The sequence below is a fragment of the Leucopleurus acutus genome, assembly GCF_964270905.1.
Source record: "Leucopleurus acutus genome assembly, chromosome: 6".
Taxonomy (NCBI): domain Eukaryota; kingdom Metazoa; phylum Chordata; class Mammalia; order Artiodactyla; family Delphinidae; genus Leucopleurus; species Leucopleurus acutus.
The window spans coordinates 83343760-83364602 of NC_139149.1; the positions used below are offsets into that span (position 1 = coordinate 83343760).

The 20843-nt window shown below is 39.8% G+C and overlaps 1 protein-coding gene across 3 annotated transcripts in view; it reads right to left on the reverse strand.

The window, feature by feature from the left end:
- Positions 1 to 20843, reverse strand: part of FTCDNL1 (formiminotransferase cyclodeaminase N-terminal like) — a 142526-nt gene that overhangs the window by 101734 nt on the left and 19949 nt on the right. For 2 of the 3 annotated variants that reach the window (XM_082841662.1, XM_082841661.1), the window contains exon 5: positions 4536 to 4721. In XM_082841662.1, coding sequence (XP_082697788.1) covers positions 4536 to 4721 — 186 coding nt within the window. Of the gene's footprint in view, positions 1 to 4528; positions 4722 to 20843 lie in introns of all 3 variants that reach the window. The other variant, XM_082841663.1, reaches the window with a different exon arrangement.

The window sequence follows — 20843 nt, forward strand, 5'->3', positions numbered from 1 at the left end:
GAGGTAAATCACCATAGTTAGGAACTAAATTCACTGAAAAATTCGATGAATAACATTTCTACCCTAATGACAGAGGTGCTAGAAATTCTCCTTCAGTAGATATTACTTTTAAAAATGAAAACATTTTACTCCTTCTTACGTGTTTCTTAAGAGATAATTCGTGCAAGTAAGGTAACCTAAGATTTCGGTTGATTATGTGTCTTAAACTCGAATTATAATCTTGTTCATGAAATATTAGAAACTGTTTATCCATATCCTTTATTCACTGTTCCTCTCTGAAACATTTTACTTTTCTATTAGAATCTGCTTTGAGCCTATTAAATGAGGTGTCTCTCGATGAATAACAATCTACCTAGCCTTGGCAACTTATAATTTTCATGTTTTTTGCACAAACTGAGGATTCTGCCACTTAGGAGATATTAGCAAAAAAGACATACGGAGGGGAAAGTTGTGCTACTTTTCCCTTCTTATCTTAAATCTTTCATCAGCAATCTGAATAAATGCAATGACACCCAGCTTTTATAAAACTGATCATTGATAAACCTCAATAATTACCCTTTATGAAAGATGATGGAAAGTAATCACAAGATCAAATCAATTTAGAGAAATAATGAAAATAAGTTGAAAGCTTTAAGAATTTAAAAACACTTTTCTTACAAATATATAACATAAAATAAATAGATGCATACATATATTTTACAATATTGAGATCATACTGTTTATACTACTTTATATCCTTTGGCCTTGACACTGGCTTTCTCTCTGCCTGAGACTACTGTCCACATCTCCACGTGGCTAACTGCCTCTCTCTCAGTCTTTGCTCCAACACTGCCTTCACTATGAGGCCTACTTTGGTTTATCCCATTTAAAAACTGTAGTTCAGGACCTCCCTGGTGGCGCAGTGGTTGAGAGTCCGCCTGCCGATGCAGGGGACATGGGTTCGTGCCCCGGTCCGGGAAGATCCCACGTGCCGCGTAGCGGCTGGGCCCGTGAGCCATGGCCGCTGAGCCTGCGTGTCCGGAGCCTGTGCTCCGCAACGGGAGAGGCCACAGCGGTGAGAGGCCCGCGTACCGCAAAAAAAAAAAAAAAAAAAAAAACTGAACAGGACAATGGGAATCATGTGTCTGGGATGGGAGTGAACTACAGTTTTGTTTGTTTTTTTGGCTGTAGCACTTATTTTCTAACATACTATATAATTCTTTATTTATTAAGCTTGTTATTTACTGTTGCTCTCTTCACCCCTTCCCCACTGGAATGTAAACTCTTTTTTTTTTGGCTGCGTTGAGTCTTCGTTGCTGCTCGCAGGTTTTCTCTAGTTGCGGCGAGCGGGGGCTACTCTTCGTTGCGGTGCGCGGGCTTCTCACTGCGGTGGCTCCTCTTGTTGCGGAGCACGGGCTCTAGGTGCACGGGCTTCAGTAGTTGTGGTACGTGGGCTCAGTAGTTGTGGCTCACGGGCTCTAGAGCGCAGGCTCAATAGTTGTGGCACACGGGCTTAGCTACTCTGCAGCATGTGAGATCTTCCTGGACCAGGGCTTGAACCTGTGTCCCCTGCATTGGCAGGCAGATTCTTAACCACTGCGCCACCAGGAAAATCCCTGGAATGTAAATTCTTTGAGGGCAAATAAATTCTATTTTCCCCACTGACGATAGTGCCTAGCACATACTAGGTACTTGATAAATATTTGTTGCAGGGACTTCCCTGGTGGTCCAGTGGCTAAGACTCCACGCTCCCAATGCAGGGGGCTCTGGGTTCGATCCCTGGTCAGGGAACTAGCTCCCACATGCTGCAACTAAGAGTTCGCATGCCAGAGCTAAGACCCGGTGCAGCCAAATAAATAAATAAATATATTTTAAAAAATATATATTTGTTGCATTAATTAATAAACTGCAAATTCTCTCTACATTGTATTGTATTTTTCAAGTCTCTAAAAATTCTTCCAAACCTTCACACTTAATTGCTTGCATAATAGTCTTTCACCTAGGTATAGCTTATTTAATAATCACTCTCAAATACTGAACATTTACATTGTTTCCCGTATTTACTATTATAAATAGTTCTTTGATAAACATACTTGTGCATAAGTACATGTACTTTTTATTATTTCCTCAGGAATAAATCTATTTCCTTAAGATAAATCTATCACTAGAACTAGAATTTCTGCAAAGCAGTTACATATATTCTTGGAGCTCTCAATACACATCACCAACTCACTTCCAAAAAGTTTATACCAATTGATGCTACCGTTAGTAGCATGAGTGCCTCTAACTAAATCTTTATCAGTATCAAATTTTACCTTTAAAATACCATCTTTAAACATTTTTGTCCCAATCTTGGCATTTTAAAGTAAACTTAGGATTTTCAGATGTTGATGAAATTCTCCATGTAAATCACAGATCTCCACATGGAGTAAAAATAGAGAAGAAATTAGAAATCCCAATGGCTTGTCCATTCCAATCAAACAATGTAAAATGGGTGAGATTATCCCAACACCAGACAACCATTAGGTGAGATGGGGGAGCAGTGTTCACTTTGGTTTAGACAATTACAAACCAAGTTTGTTCTTAGAAGATTGAATATGATTAGTGATAACATGAACATTTAGTCTTTAACTCAGATATGCTTTTTAGAGTCCTCTAAAGTTCTCCCTAAATACCGACCCATTCAGTCTCATAGCAGTGCAGAAAGAGAATGAAGTTTTTCCAGGGACTGCCTAATCCAATACTAAAGCCAGTTCTGTTCTCTAGTACTAGGATCCCTGCTTCTAATTCCTGTTCACTGACTGTAATCCCAGTCACTGGGCACTGCGCTGACAAGGTTTGTGAAATAATCCTTTCAGTCTTTAGTAAGGCCCAAATTAGAAGCCAGGAAATAGCTGTCTGAAAATTTAGTCACAAACTTACACTTCTACATTTGTGAGACAAATCGTGGGAAAATATGTGAGGTTCAAATTGGCAGGGAGCAATCAGCTTCTTCCTTTTTCCATAAGTAAAGACTAACACACAATTTTTTATAAATCTTTTCTCTAAATGGAAGGAAAAAATGGCCCCTTAGTACTGTGTTCGGCACTTAATAGACATTATTTCAACTTCACAGTCTCATGAGGGAGATATAATTATTATGTCCATTTTATAGATATGGGAACTGAGGCTTAATGAGTTAAGGAACACTCTGAAGTCACATGGCCAATGAACAGCAAGGCCAGGATTTGAGCAGAGCCTCAAAGCCTGCACTGTTTTCATTGTACTGCTCTGCTTGATTATAGATATCATTGGTTTGAGAGCAGAATTCTGCACCAGGGATTAGTAACCAAAAGCCTATGGGTAACTGCACCATGGGGAAATGTGTTTCTTATGGTTGCCCACCTCTTGCTCCTTGGGGACCTAGTATCTTAGTAACGGCTAAAATATTAACTGACTACGAAAATGTTACCTAGCATGGTTTAATTTGTGATCCCTACAGAAGATACTTGAGGGTGAAAGAATTAAGACTCAAATAAATGGCACTAGGATGGTGAAGTGCAGTGAATGGGGATGGCATTTTGCATGGGGTGCTACTGCCTTTTCCGAAGGTAAGCTCTAAGCAAGGAGTGGGTCTGGAGTAGCAGAGAGAGGTAAGAGTTGGTGAGATCCAGGGGAAGGAAGAATACCATTCCCCATGTTTGTTCTCTCTGGCCTAGAGCCTGCTGTGTAGAAAAGCTTGTCTCCAGGGTGCCTCTAGAACTGACTTCCAGCTGTAAGCATCAACTTGGACACACTGGATGTTTAAGTGCTGAAAGACTTTCCTACCAGCTAAAAGTAAGCTCTACCCAAGTCCTGAGCCACCGAGTGTCCCCAGGATACACGCTCATGCCCAGCACAGCAGCGGGCCTCCAGGACCTGTCCTGGTGTCAACCATTCTCACCATCAGTGGCCACGCTGCAGGGCTCGTTATTTATCTTGAACATCACTCTTGGGGGCTCTCATGGAATATATGATGAGGGCTTCCAGCCTCTCTGGTCAGCTCATGAAGGCATGGGTAAGAAAGAGGCATGAGGAGACCTTCAACCAAGTCAAGAAGGAGCCCCAGCTAAAGCCCTCCTGTATTATGTGGGAGGGATCAAATGAAGGTGACCTCAGAATACTCAAGTTTAGAAACAAAAGCAGGGGGGCTTCCCTGGTGGCGCAGTGGTTAAGAATCTGCCTTCCAATGCAGGGGACATGGGTTCAAGCCCTGGTCCGGGAAGATCCCACATGCCGTGCAGCAACTAAGCCCGTGCGCCACAGCTACTGAGCCTGCGCTCTAGAGCCCACAAGCCACAACTACTGAGCCCACAAGCCACAACTACTGAAGCCCGCGTGTCTAGAGGCCGTGCTCCACAACAAGAGAAGCCACCGCAATGAGAAGCCCGCACACCACAACAAAGAGTAGCCCCTGCTCGTTGCAACTAGAGAAAGCCTGTGTGTAGCAACGAAGACCCAATGCAGCCAAAAATAAATAAATTAAATAAATAAATTAAAAAACAACAACAAAAGCAGAACAAAACCATACTGTGAACCTGTTAAACCACATCTTCGGGCAGGTGCAACTCCCAGGTCAGGTTTAAGAGCACTGAAATCCCTCCTTGTGAACCAGCCCAGTTGTTTCCTTCTCTGGACAAGAGTGCGCTTCTCAGGCAGGTCGGCCTCACCAAAGAAAAACACACTGCAGCCAGGAACACGCTGGACCAGATTCTCAGCAAGGTCTATGGACAGTGGGAAATTTTAACAAAATTAAATTAAAATCAGGCCTAATGAAAGAAAATAAAGCACATAATTTTCTTTATTTTATTGTGGTAAAATATATTTAACACAAAATTTACCATTTTAACCATTTCTAAGTGTACAGTTCAGTAGCATTAAGTGCGTTCCCATCACTGTTATAACCATCACCACTAAAGCATATAATTCACACAAATTATAAAAATCAAAGTTTGAGCATAATTAATTTTCCCTTGAAGTTAGTCTCATAATAAAAAGTTTGTCTATGTACAAGGAGGCTAGAATTTCTAAGCCATTATGAATCTAATTCCATAAGGAAAATTCATCACTAAGATTAATAAAATTGGTACCTTCAATTTTTTAACTATTTTATAACAGCCCCAAATTATGTATACTCTTAGGAGAAAGAAAAAGTTAAGAATACAGGGGCCAGATCTGCATTGTCCAATATGGTAACCCTTAGCTACACAATTCCATTAAATTTTAATTTTAATTTTAATTAATTAAATGAAATGCAATAAAAGTTAGTTTTTTCAGTTGCATGAGCCACATTTCAAGTGCTCAATAACCACATGTGGCCAGTGGTCTTCCTATTGGACAGTGCAGATACAGAACATTTCCATCATCACAGAAAGTTCTACTGGATAGTACTGGGTCAGATATTCTGTAAGGAAGCCTAGTATTTAAATATACTTTTATGGAGGCTACTCTCTGAATGACGTTTTTTCATTCTCTTCTGCCATTTTTATATCTAGATTCTGTCTCTGACTTTATCTTTTCAAGGCAGATTACAGAATTACCTTCCTGTTTTTTCTAGAGAACTGCTTTAGGGGACTGCTGTTTGCAGCTGACAGCATGTTTTCATGGCACTAATCACAGTCCCCTGTAAGCAAGGATAGAGATAGCATGAATTTTTTTCTGATGTATAGATGCAGGTATTTGGGAATTTGGGTACTGGCCTGGGACAGCAGGACTGTGGGCCTCCCCTATTTGGAGGCCCATCATGGAACATCAGAGGCTGAGATGGGGCCTTTAGCCCTATAAGCACAGGAAACCTCTCCAACTACAATTCTGAAGGTTGGTTATTTGTTTGTTTCTAATGTAGACTGCTATGCTGATGGGAGGGGTGAAATGTGGAGGGCATTAAAAAAATTTTGTACCTCTGGGTTGTATGAAGTCTAGGGAAATGTTCTTTTTTAAAAATATTTATTTATTTATTATTAATTTAGTTTGGCTGCACCAGGTCTTAGTTGCGGCCCACGGGATCTTCGTTGAGGTATGTGGGATCTTTAGTTGCAGCATGCGCACTCTTAGTTGCGGGATCTAGTTCCCTGACCAGGGATCGAACCAGGCCCCCTGCATTGGGAGTGCAGTCTTATGCACTGGACCACCAGGGAAGTCCCAGAGAAACATTCTTTCTCTGAGTCAGGTAGAGACTCTAGCACTAGAAGCCCGTGATATGTAGACACCACAAAGCCAAGAAAATCTCCCAAATTTACTAAGTGAACTCTACTTCTTTAACACTACTTTAAGATACTAAAGGACCATGGGCTTCAGGGCGGGGGAGTGGGCAGATGCCAGTGACACAGTTAACAGAGGTTTAGGAATTGTAAAATAATGTTTAGGCAGTTACCTAAGTACTCCCCTCAAATCTGGAATGGCAGAGAGCAGGGGTGGCAGAAGAAAGGGAAAATGGTTTAGGAGACTTAGTTAAGACATCTTAACATCTGACAACTCTCCAAATTGTTTGGATCACCGTTATCTGCTCCAGCCATAACTTAGAGTGACTCACACTTTGGTTGTCACAGGAGCCTAAGACACAAACCGTGATGCTAAAGCCCCTCCTTCTAAATAGAAATAGTGTGACCTATTTCCTGGCTCTGCTCAGTTCTTGGCCTAGCCAGGCCAGCACCTCCATTTGGAACTACAGTTCTGGAGTATTGCATAAGTTTATAAAGCCCAGAATGCTATAAAGGAGGATTCTTGGAGCCTGGTTCTTAAAGGGCGAAGCACGGGGAGATATTTGCAGTAGCAACTCCCAGCTGTCAGCAGCTGGGGGGTTGAGGGCAGGGGTACATTTTGGTTTGGTAGAATTAGCATATGCTTTTGAGGCCAGAAGATATCGGTTTGAACACCATTTCTGCTCCTTAATACCTGTTTGGGATCTTGAGCAATTTTTTTTGACATCTCTGAGCCTCAAGTTCTTTGTCTGTAAAGTGAAAATGAAAAAAAAAAAAAAAAAAGCTTCCTCTAAAGCACCAACTCCTTATCCAGAAATCTGGCAATTAAAAGGAATAAAAATAAGCATTTATCCTGCCTTGCCTGTATAAACTGTATTTCAGGGTAGCCAGATAGCCTGAACTGATGAGGGAAAGATTTTTTAATAGAAAAAAATCTAACTAATAAATGTGGAAGAAATGATATGATTAGAAAATCACCATTTTGGAGACCCTAAGAAAATAACTGTTTCAGGCAAAGATCATCAATGGATAAAACCCTCATGAAAAGTCAATTAGGAACAAGGGCAATTCATCTTTGCATCACCAGATGTGAGATAATCAGACATTGTGGCTTCCTGATAGGACATATATGAAGCTCACAGCCCACCTTTGAAGAAGTTTTGCCAAAAAAAAAAAAAAAAAAAAAAGAATTTCAACCCGATCAAGGGGCTAACTTAAAGTCTGTATGAAATGAGAGGGATAAAGAAACAAATTAAATGACACCACAAGGGAGCAAACAGATGATCCAGAATGTGGAAATTCCATAGGACAACTGACCTAGTTTCTGCAACCAGTGAACTGGAGGAAAAAAGGGGGGTGGGGAACTGGGCTAGATCAAAAGAGACAGAGATACAACAATCACCTCAATATGTGAACCATGTGTAGATCCAGATTCAGACAAGCCCATCATAGAAAGACGTTTGCTTGGGTTATACACTGGATATTAGATGGTACCAAAAAACGATTATTTTGTTGGGTGTGATAATGGCATTGTGGCGATATAAGAAAATGTCCATATTGCTTACAGATATTTTAAATATGCAGGGGTGAAATAATATGATTTTTGGAACTTGCTTTAAAAAACATTTAATAAAACTAAAGGAAAAAAGAGGGAGATAAAAAGAGAGGAAAGGAGAAAAAATAAAGGGAGTAAAGAAAAAAGAGGAGAGGGGGGAAGATGGTGGAAGAGTAAGATGTGGAGATCACCTTCCTCCCCACAGATACATCAGAAATACATCTACACGTGGAACAACTCCTACAGAACACCTACTGAACGCTGGCAGAAGACTTCAGACCTCCCAAAAGGCAAGAAACTCCCCATGTACCTGGGTAGGGCAAAATAAAAAAGAATAAACAGAGACAAAAGAATAGGGACGGGACCTGCACCAGTGGGATGGAGCTGTGAAGGAGGAAAGGTTTCCACACACTAGGAAGCCCCTTCGCGGGCGGAGACTGCAAGTGTTGGAGGGGGGAAGCTTCGGAGCCACGGAGGAGAGCACAGCACAGCAACAGGGGTGCGGAGGGCAAAGTGGAGAGATTCCCGCACAGAGGATCGGTGCCGACCCGCACTCACCAGCCACTCACCAGCCCGAGAGGCTTGTCTGCTCAACCGCCGGGGCGGGCGGGGCTGGGAGTTGAGGCTCGGGCTTCGGTCGGAGCGCCGGGAGAGGACTGGGGTTGGCGGCGTGAACACAGCCTGCAGGGGGTTAGTGCGCCACGGCTGGCCGGGAGGGAGTCCGGGGAAAAGTCGGGACCTGCCGAAGAGGCAAGAGACTTTTTCTTCCCTCTGTTTCCTAGTGCACGATGAGAGGGGATTAAGAGCGCTGCTTAAAGGAGCTCCAGAGACGGGTGCGAGCCGCGGCTAACAGTGCAGACCCCAGAGCTGGGCCATGAGACGCTAAGGCTGCTGCTGCCGCCACCAAGAAGCCTGTGTGCGAGCACAGGTCACTATCCACACCCCCCTTCCGGGGAGCCTGTGCAGCCCCCCACCGCCAGGGGCCCGGGATCCAGGGACAACTTCCCCGAGAGAACGCACGGCGTGCCTCAGGTTGGTGCAACGTCACGCCGGCCTCTGCCGCCGCAGGCTCGCCCCGCACTCTGTGCCCCTCCCTCCCCCCGGCCTGAGTGAGCCAGAGCCCCCGAATCAGCTGCTCCTTTAACCCCGTCCTGTCTGAGCGAAGAACAGACTCCCTCAGGCGACCTACACGCAGAGGCGGAGCCAAATGCAAAGCTGAGCCCCGGGAGCTGTGAGAACAAAGAAGAGAAAGGGAAATCTCTCCCAGCAGCCTCAGGAGCAGCGGATTAAAGCTCCACAATCAACTTGATGTACCCTGCATTTGTGGAATACCTGAATAGACGAGGAATCATCCCAAATTGAGGAGGTGGACTTGAGAGCAAGACTTATTATTTTTTCCCCTTTTCCTCTTTTTGTGAGCGTGTATGTGTATGCTTCTGTGTGAGATTTTGTCTGTATAGCTTTGCTTTCACCATTTCTCCTACGGTTCTATCCGTCCGTTTTTTTGTTGTTGTTGTTTTTTTGGGTTTTTTTACTTAAAAAAACTTTTTTTCTTAATAATTATTTTTTATTTTAATAAATTTATTTTATTTTATCTTATTTTACTTTATTTTATCCTCCTTCTTACTTTCTACTTTTGCTCCCTTTTATTCCGAGCCGTGTGGATGAAAGGCTCTTGGTGCTGCAGCCAGGAGTCAGTGCTGTGCCTCCAAGGTGGGAGAGCCAACTTCAGGACACTGGTCCACAAGAGACCTCCCAGCTCCACATAATATCAAACAGCAAAAATCTCCCAGAGATCTCCATCTCAACACCAACATCCAGCTTCACTCAAAGACCAGCAAGCTACAGTGCTGGACACCCTACGCCAAACAACTAGCAAGACAGGAACACAACCCCACCCATTAGCAGAGAGGCTGCCTAAAATCATAATAAGTCCACAGACACCCCAAAACACACCACCAGACGTGGACTTGCCCACCAGAAAGACAAGATCCAGCCTCATCCACCAGAACACAGGCACTAGTCCCCTCCACCAGGAAGCCTACACAACCCACTGAACCAACTTTAGCCACTGGGGAAATACACCAAAAACAAAGGGAACTATGAACCTGCAGCCTGCAAAAAGGAGACCCCAAACACAGTAAGATAAGCAAAATGAGAACAGATAAAAACACACAGCAGATGAAGGAGCAAGATAAAAACCCACCAGACTAACAAATGAAGAGGAAATAGGCAGTCTACCTGAAAAAGAATTCAGAATAATGATAGTAAAGATGATCCAAAATCCTGGAAATAGAATAGAGAAAATGCAAGAAACATTTAACAAGGACCTAGAAGAACTAAAGATGAAATAAGCAACAATGAACAAAAAAATAAATGAAATTAAAAATACTCTAGAAGGGATCAATAGCACAATAACTGAGGCAGAAGAACGGATAAGTGACCTGGAAGATAAAATAGTGGAAATAACTACTGCAGAGCAGAATAAAGAAAAAAGAATGAAAAGAACTGAGGACAGTCTCAGAGACCTCTGGGACAACATTAAACACACCAATATTCGAATCATAGGGGTTCCAGAAGAAGAAGAGAAAAAGAAAGGGACTGAGAAAATATTTGAAGAGATTATAGTTGAAAACTTCCCTAATACGGGAGAGGAAATAGTTAATCAAGTCCAGGAAGCACAGAGAGTCCCATACAGGATAAATCCAAGGAGAAACATGCCAAGACACATATTAATCAAACTGTCAAAAATTAAATACAAAGAAAACATATTAAAAGCAGCAAGGGAAAAACAACAAGTAACACACAAAGGAATCCCCATAAGGTTAACAGCTGATCTTTCAGCAGAAACTCTGCAAGCCAGAAGGGACTGGCGGGACATATTTAAAGTGATGAAGGAGAAAAACCTCCAACCAAGATTACACTACCCAGCAAGGATCTCACTCAGATTTAATGGAGAAATTAAAACCTTTACAGACAAGCAAAAGCTGAGAGAGTTCAGCACCACCAAACCAGCTTTACAACAAATGCTAAAGGATCTTCTCTAGTCAAGAAACACAAGAGAAGGAAAAGACCTACAATAACAAACCCAAAACAATTGACAAAATGGGAATAGAAACATACATATCGATAATTACCTTGAATGTAAATGGATTAAATGCTCCCACCAAAAGCCACAGACTGGCTGAATGGATACAAAAACAAGACCCATATATATGCTGTCTACAAAAGACCCAATTCAGACCTAGAGACACATACACACTGAAAGTGAGGGGATGGAAAAAGATATTCCATACAAATGGAAACCAAAAGAAAGCTGGAGTAGCAATTATCATATCAGACAAAATAGACTTTAAATAAAGACTATTAGAAGAGACAAAGGAGGACACTACATAATGATCAAGGGATCCATCCAAGAAGAAGATATAACAATTGTAAATATTTATGCATCCAACATAAGAGCACCTCAATACATAAGGCAAATACTAACAGCCATAAAAGGGGAAATCGACAGTAACACATTCATAGTAGGGGACTTTAACACCCCACTTTCACCAATGGACAGATCATCTAAAATGAAAATAAATAAGGAAACACAAGTTTTCAATGATACATTAAACAAGATGGACTTAATTGATATAGGACATTTCATCCAAAAACAACAGAATACACATTTTTCTCAAGTGCTCATGGAACATTCTCCAGGATAGATCATATCTTGGGTCACAAATCAAGCCTTGGTAAAGTTAGAGGAAACGGAAATCATATCAATATCTTTACTGACGACACTGCTATGAGACTAGATATCAATTACAGGAAAAGATCTATAAAAAATACAAACACATGGAGGCTAAACAATACACTACTTAATAACGAACTGATCACTGAAGAAATCAAAGACGAAATCAAAAAATACCTAGAAACAAATGACAATGGAGACACGATGACCCAAAACCTATGGGATGCAGCAAAAGCAGTTATAAGAGGAAAGTTTATAGCAATGCAATCCTACCTTAAAAAACAGGAAACATCTCAAATAAACAACCTAACCTTGCACCTAAAGCTATTAGAGAAAGAAGAACAAAAAAACCCCAAAGTTAGCAGAAGGAAAGAAATCATAAAGATCAGATCAGAAATAAATGAAAAAGAAATGAAGGAAACGATAGCAAAGATCAATAAAACTAAAGCTGGTTCTTTGAGAAGATAAACAAAATTGATAAACCATTAGCCAGACTCATCGAGAAAAAAAGGGAGAAGACTCAAATCAATAGAATTAGAAATGAAAAAGGAGAAGTAACAACTGACACTTCAGAAATACAAAAGATCATGAGAGATTACTACAAGCAACTCTATGCCAATAAAATGGACAACCTGGAAGAAATGCACAGATTCTTAGAAACGCACAACCTGCCAAGAGTGAATCAGGAAGAATTAGAAAATATGAATAGACCAATCACAAGCACTGAAATTGAAACTGTGATTAAAAATCTTCCAACAAACAAAAGCCCAGGCCCAGATGGCTTCACAGGCGAATTCTATCAAACATTTAGATGAGGGCTAACACCTATCCTTCTCAAACTATTCCAAAATACAGCAGAGGGAGGAGCACTCCCAAACTCATCCTATGAGGCCACCATCACCCTGATACCAAAACCAGACAAGGATATCACAAAGAAAGAAAACTACAGGCCAATATCACTGATGAACATAGATGCAAAAATCCTCAACAAAATACTAGCAAACAGAATCCAACAGACATTAAAAGCATCATACACCATGATCAAGTGGGGTTTATTCCAGGAATGCAAGGATTCTTCAATATACGCAAATCAATCAATGTGCTACACCATATTAACAAACTGAAGGAGAAAAACCATATGGTCATCTCAACAGATGCAGAGAAAGCTTTCCACAAAATTCAACACCCACTTATGATAAAAACTCTTCAGAAAGTAGGCATAGAGGGAACTATCCTCAACATAATAAAGGCCATATATGACAAACCCACAGCCAACATGTCCTCAATGGTGAAAAACTGAAAGCATTTCCACTAAGATCAGGAACAAGACAAGGTTGCCCACTCTCACCACTATTATTCAACATAGTTTTGGAACTTTTAGCCACAGCAATCAGAGAAGAAAAGGAAATAAAAGGAATCCAAATCGGAAAAGAAGTAAAGCTGTCACTGTTTGCAGATGACGTGATACTATACACAGAGAATCCTAAAGATGCTACCAGAAAACTACAAGGGCTAATCAATGAATTTGGTAAAGTAGCAGAATACAAAATTAATGCACAGAAATCTCTGGCGTTCCTATACACTAGTGATGAAAAATCTGAAAGTGAAATCAAGAAAACACTCCCATTTACCACTGCAACAAAAGGAATAAAATACCTAGGAATAAATCTACCTAAGGAGACAAAAGACCTGTATGCAGAAAATTATAAGACACTGATGAAAGAAATTAAAGATGATACAAATAGATGGAGAGATATACCATGTTCTTGGATTGGAAGAATCAACATTGTGAAAATGACTCTACTACCCAAAGCAATCTATAGATTCACTGCAATCCCTACCAAACTACTAATGGCATTTTTCACAGAACTAGAACAAAAAATTTCACAATTTGTATGGAAACACAAAAGACCCCGAGTAGCCAGAGCAATCTTGAGAACGAAAAACGGAGCTGGAGGAATCAGGCTCCCTGACTTCAGACTATACTACAAAGCTACAGTAATCAAGACAGTATGGTACTGGCACAAAAACAGAAATATAGACCAATGGAACAGGATAGAAAGCCCAGAGATAAACCCACACACATATGGTCACCTTATCTTTGATAAAAGAGGCAGGAATGTATAGTGGAGAAAGGACAGCCTCTTCAATAAGTGGTGCTGGGAAAACTAGACAGGTACATGTAATAGTATGAGATTAGAACACTCCCTAACACCATACACAAATAGAAACTCAAAATGGATTAAAGACCTAAATGTAAGGCCAGAAACTATCAAACTCTTAGAGGAAAACATAGGCAGAACACTCTATGACATAAATCACAGCAAGATCCTTTTGGACCCACCTCCTAGAGAAATGGAAATAAAAACAAAAATAAACAAATGGGACCTAATGAAACTTAAAAGCTTTTGCACAGCAAAGGAAACCATAAACAAGATGAAAAGACAACCCTCAGAATTGGAGAAAATTTTTGCAAATGAAGCAACTGACAAAGGATTCATCTCCAAAATTTATAAGCAGCTCATGCAGCTCAATAACAGAAAAACAAACAACCCAATCCAAAAATGGGCAGAAGACCTAAATAGACATTTCTCCAAAGAAGATATACAGACTGCCAACAAACACATGAAAGAATGCTCAACATCATTAATCATTAGAGAAATGCAAATCAAAACTACAATGAGATATCATCTCACACCGGTCAGAATGGCCATCATCAAAAAATCTAGAAACAATAAATGCTGGAGAGGGTGTGGAGAAAAGGGAACACTCTTGCACTGCTGGTGGGAATGTGAATTGGTACAGCCACTATGGAGAACAGTATGGAGGTTCCTTAAAAAACTACAAATAGAACTACCATATGACCCAGCAATCCCACTACTGGGCATATACCCTGAGAAAACCATAATTCAAAAAGAGTCATGTACCAAAATGTTCATTGCAGCTCTATTTACAATAACCAGGAGATGGAAACAACCTAAGTGTCCATCATTGGATGAATGGATAAAGAAGATGTGGCACATATATACAATGGAATATTACTCAGCCATAAAAAGAAATGAAATTGAGTTATTTGTAGTGAGGTGGATGGACCTAGAGTCTGTCATACAGAGTGAAGTCAGAAAGAGAAAGACAAATACCGTATGCTAACACACATATATGGAATCTAAGAAAAGAAAATGTCATGAAGAACCTAGGGATAGGACAGGAATAAAGACACAGACCTACTAGAGCATGGACTTGAGGATATGGGGAGGGGGAAGGGTAAGCTGTGACAAAGTGAGAGAGTGGCATGGACGTATATACACTACCAAACGTAAAACAGATAGCTAGTGGGAAGCAGCCGCATAGCACAGGGAGATCAGCCCGGTGCTTTGTGACCACCTAGATGGGTGGGAGGGAGGGAGACGCAAGAGGGAAGAGATATGGGAACATGTGTATATGTATAACTGATTCACTTTGTTATAAAGCAGAAACTAACACACCATTATAAAGCAATTATACTCCAATGAAGATGTAAAATAAAATAAAATAATAAATAAATAAATAATAAAAGAAAAAAGAAAGAAAAGAAACCACCTCATAGAATGGATACAGAGATTAAGATTAGATAAACTAAGAAAAGCATCTAGCACAATGCCTGGTGCACAGTAGCCAGGGTATGTTGCTTCCTTTCCCTTCTGTGAGCCTACACCACTGTTCTAAATTCTGAAAATTCTGAATACCTTCCTGGACTGGTGTGTCCCTACTTACTAGAAATCCCCATATATTTTAACAACACTTCTCTTCCATTATCTCTTCTATACCAATTCATGGTAGAAGGAATCAAATTTAATTTTTACTCTCCAATGAAGAAAAAAGATATTTCATTATTCTCATACAATGAAAAGACCACCAAAGCCAAAATGATATTTAGCAATAGAGACAGCACATTATACTCTTCATACTCAAGGAAATATCTTTTATGTTTCTAATGATTGCAAGCCAAGGGCCCAAGATAGGTATTTGTAATGTAGCTGAAGAGTAAAATTCAGATTGCCTGCATTTCAAAGAAATGTCTCAAATTTAGTCAGAAGAATAGTTACTAGCAAGCTATTTTATTTGTTATATAAATTGCATTCAAAAAAACTGGTTTTAATTGTATGATTTTATTTTCACAATTAATCTATGTAAAAATTATCCCCTGTACTGTAATTTCAAATGCTCACATCATGCAAACAAACAGGCCTGTTAAAGGAGATAAAAATTTTGAATCTTCAAGGTCAAGTCTCACAGTTTTCAGATAAGTGACATTATTATTTAAACAACAGTTCTGTGTGCATTTCCCATAAAGCGATTGTTCCCCCGACAGTGAAGTCAAGCATTTCCAGAGCAGGAACTTTTCACATTTTCAGTAAGTCCCAAGAAACCAGAATTTCTGAGCTTATCCCTGCTTTGTCATTGTGCTCCCCCTCCACTGAAATTCATTTCTCCCTCTCATGTTCATGTAGTATGTTACAGCTTTTATGGATAGAATATCAAATCTAATCTACTTGTATTATATAGTTAATCATGGACTTTTGTTTCTCCATCTAGGTTTCAAACTCCTAAAACCATCAACATTTGTTAAGGTGAATGAATTGAATTTGGTTCCTAAGCACTTTGCAGATGCTGGACGCTGCAAACCTGAAGTAGCAGCATCCATTCCAAACCTACACAGGAGAGTAAGGTGTCACTATGCTAACAAAATGAGAACAGGGTTTAAGACCAGCAGGTGTACGATGTACCCCTAGTGAGAAACCATGCAATCAATTTCCCATCACCGGCATCATGTTTTATGAGCTCTTCTCCAGCCCCCAGCTGTCAGAGTCACCTGCAGCTGTGGTCTACCTGAGACAATAAGTAATGTCAGACAGGAAAAATACGCGAATCACCTTGTGCTGACAGAGCATGATGTCATCATGCCGGCTTGAAACAGGTAAAGCATCTTCCTAAATTGCTATTAAAAGACAAATCTTTTCTAGTTTTTCTTCCATTCTTGACAAGTTTTCCCCACCACTATTATTAGCACTTCTGATCTTTCCATTTTCACAAGTCATATTCTAAAAAGGCTAATTTAATGACAATATTTTTAAATATAATTTAACCTTTATGGTTGGCTGATTACATGTACTCGAAAATGATTTTTAGTCATTTCTATACATGTATATCTATCACTTTCAGCCTTAACTTTAGAGACTTCTATGAGTTTGCTTATTCCTCTTTGCAAAAGGAGGATCAGCACAATGAGACAGGAAAGTTCAAGCTTCATATCCTCAACACAAATGTTTGTTTCTGAGCCTGTAACAGACCTAACTATGGCCGAAATGTAGTATTATATTGAGAATGTACAATATTTACGACAGTATTTAAGCATCTCCTTCATTAAATGTATTTGTCTGCCTTACGCTAACATGCACCTCATGTCTACAGAGGTATTTGATATCATTCTTTCCCCTTCTGCTTTTGTTTCTTTCAGAAGCATTTTAGGACTACTGGTATAAATGGAGTTGAGATTTAACTGTTAAACAGAATTGCATTTCAGCAGCTCAAGGAACATAACTGATATGCTTGGTTTTGTTACACTTTTGATAGCAGTCAAAATGCACAGCTAGGAAAAGCCTCAAGTCTGTCATTCCCTTTCCTCTAGGAATAAATTCTATTTCCCCTGGCCCGTGGTATGAAAGTGTAGCTTATTATTATTTTTTTAAACCAGAACTCTAATGATACTCAAAAAAGTCTACTGACACATTCTCATAAGTACATACATACCAATCAAAAAGGGTATTTTTCAACCCCATCACCTCATACTCAACAAAAAGCAAAGGGAAAAAAGCACAGAATCTAAAAATTAAACTGGGTGCTAGACTTGAAATCTTAGAAGCATCCTCTAGTTTTAGTATAGCTCTCTTAATATAGCCAAGTTTTTTGTTTAGTTGATTTTTTTATTTATGTATTTTTTAATGAAAAGGAAAAATAAGATCCTCTACCAGAAGCCATAAAAATCTCTCAGATGGTAACACAGATAGCCCTAAAAGTTTTTGCCTAAATTCATACACATACCTAAAATAAAACTGGCTGATTAATCTTGCTACAGTACTCTGAAAAAGAAGACATTTGAAAATACAGTGTAGTTGTGATGCTGCACTGCCTCTAATTAAGTGCAGACTAGGAAAAATTATTCTTAGTTTAGTCTATGGAAGGGAGGTGGTGGAAATTTCTCTTTGCAATTCAAAATTATTTTAAAGATGGAGTGTTTCTTTTCCAATGTCTTCATTAAACAGAGCTGTTAAGAATTGTCTCCCAACCATCCCCAAAGAGCACAAAGCTACCCAGTATTCACCCCATATGCTCGGCTTTGAAGTGTGAAGCTGTGACCATCCTACCAGACTCTTACGCCACCATCAAAGCCATCTCATTACGCCCAGCGCTGAGAGTTAAAGCACGGGGCCTTAACCACTCCAACACACACACTGCATTAACAAAGTAACCGCAATATTCCTCCCCCACATGGCTAGAACTTGAAGAAATTTTTACCATATGTACACATGCACGAGATACGAAAATTTATTGTGCTAGAACATCATTGAGAAGTACATTAAACATGCTGACTAGAACTGGATGTTATTCTAAGGGACTGGAAAAAAATAAAATGCAGCTGATCTTTATGATGAAAGAACAGAAACATTAGACTGAAAAACAAGATCAAGTGCAATTCCTAAATTGCATTTCTACTGACACATTCTGTTGCCTTTTCTTTCTTGAGGGAGCAGAAAACAATTTAGGGGGTAAAACAAAACCCTACTGCGTATCACTGGATGCTACTGTTTACTCTATCACGTTTCATTTCTAAAGGACAAATAAACTTACAAATAATGCAATGCTGATAACAGCGTCTATAATTCGAAACGAACAGTACTTGCTAAGAGAAAGTAATTTTACTGTGTTTCTGAGCTGTCAATTTACCATTGGCATGGCAGTAAAAAATAAAATGCAAAGAAGAAACTTGTTATGTATTAATGGAAATGAGGTCAGGATAGGCATTTGATTAATTTTCATATAAAAATTAATCTGTAAAAATATTTTGAAATGTTTGTACCTAATGATCCATTCCTTTTTATTTGCTCTAGAGAAATCCTTGCATTTGTATACAAGAAAGTATATTCAAGAGTGTTCACTGCTACACTATTTGTATTGGAAAAAATGAGAAACAATCTAAGTGTCTATAAATAGGGGAATAGAAAAAATGTAATATATGCATACTATGATAACTATACAGCAGTTAAAAGGAATGAGCTATGTGTAACACCATGGATAGATTTCCAAGATATCTTGCCGAACAAAAGTTATAGTATAAGAATCTGAAAAGAGAATGTGTGTGTGTATATATATATATATATATATATATATATATAACTGAAGCACTTTGCTGTACACCTGAAACTAACACAACACTGTAAATCAGCTATACTTCAATAAAAAAATTAAATTAAATTTAAAAATTTAAAAAGTATAGTACAATAGCATTTATACTACAAACACGTACAAGAAATACTATATTGGATTTATGAGTACATACATAGGTATAAATAAAAGCATGGGGAAAATTCTGGATTGAGTGTGAGCATATGATACCATAACTCAGAAGGGGTGGTTCACGGAACCAGGAATATAGTTGGTGGCCAGAGGTGAACTTTAACCTTACCTGTAATGTTTGAAATTCTGAAAAAGAGAATTAATAAAAAGTTCCAGGCAAGGTCTGGCAAATAAACAGTTGTGAGGATCCTTTGTTCTGCTGCTGTCTAGATGGAAAACTATGAGTAAGTTTCTTAATATTTCTACGTCTGTTTTCTAGCTATAGAATGAAAAAATTGGACCTATCCTCTATCCTTATCAAAAACATAAGAATTATGTGCCCCCAAACCCTTAGTAAACCACACAATTTCATGGAGATATAGGTATCCATAAAAATATGGTATATTAGTAGTCTGGGACATATTTTACACATATGTCTTCCTTCCTTCCTTCCTCTCTCCCTCCCTCCCTCCCTCCCTTTCTTTCTATTTTTTTTTTTTGGCTGCGCTGCATGGCTTGTGGGATCTCAGTTCCCCGACCAGGGACTGAACCCGGGCCATGGCAGTGAAAGCCCAGAATCCCAACCATCAGGCCACCAGGGAACTGCCCCACACTTATGTCTTTATATCCAAGAATCCAAGAATCTTACTATTTCTTTGTATATAACATATACTTTCATGGAGATGTGTATACAAAGAGCTTGTTATTCCTTTGCAGGGAATATGCTGATATAATTACCACTCTGTGAGGACACGATATTGTTTGTTTAAAGAATTACACTTTCTTGAGTGACCTCACATATGTAACTTACACTGTATCCAGTCACTTATTTTATTCTGTCCTATGGTGCTCTCTCCTGTTTCAGGAACAGATTTCATGGTCCAGCTTTCTTGGGGGAAGGAACTCTATTATACTTCTCCTATAGTCACCATAGTATTTACTATGGTAAATGGAAACATAATAGGCACTCCAACACTGTTTGGATGTTCACAAATACCTTTCCATTTATCTTCATAACAGTTCTCTGAAATATGTGCTGAATACCATTTTGCAAATGAAGAACTGATATGGAAGAAGCTGTCTGCTCTAGGACTTAGAATTTTAGAGCTGAAAGCACTTCAGAGATCTCCTGCCCAAGTGGTTTTCAAACATCTTGTCGCGCAATCCTTTCCTCAAAAGGTGACTTTATTTGGGATCTTGATAACATAAAACAGAGAAGAGAGATCCACTCTCTTTATGGGGAGGGGGATAGCCTGGGTCCCCACTGCTCAGCAACCCTCTCCATAAGGCCACAGAGAATCACTGAAAATAGTGACAGCTCTTTACTGGTGGGAGGTAGGGGATCAGGGGCTTTACATGTGGGCATTATTTTTTATAACCATCCTGACAGGATGATATTATTCCCCATTGTATAGATACAAAACCAAAAAGACTAAAAGAGACTAAACAATTTTCCTAAAGTAAGCTGGCAAATAAGTAGGAGACCTGGGGTTTGAACTCAGGTTTATTCAGCTGTAAAATTCTTGTTCTGTCCACTTACCATCTGGCTTCCCTGTCTAGCCATTCAATGTGATGTAACTGTTTAGATCACACTGATCAAAAACTTACGGGCAGGGCTTCCCTGGTGGCGCAGTGGTTGAGAGTCCGCCTGCCGATGCAGGGGACGCGGGTTCGTGCCCCGGTCCGGGAAGATCCCACATGCCGTGGAGCAGCTAGGCCCGTGAGCCATGGCCGCTGAGCCTGCGCGTCCGGAGCCTTG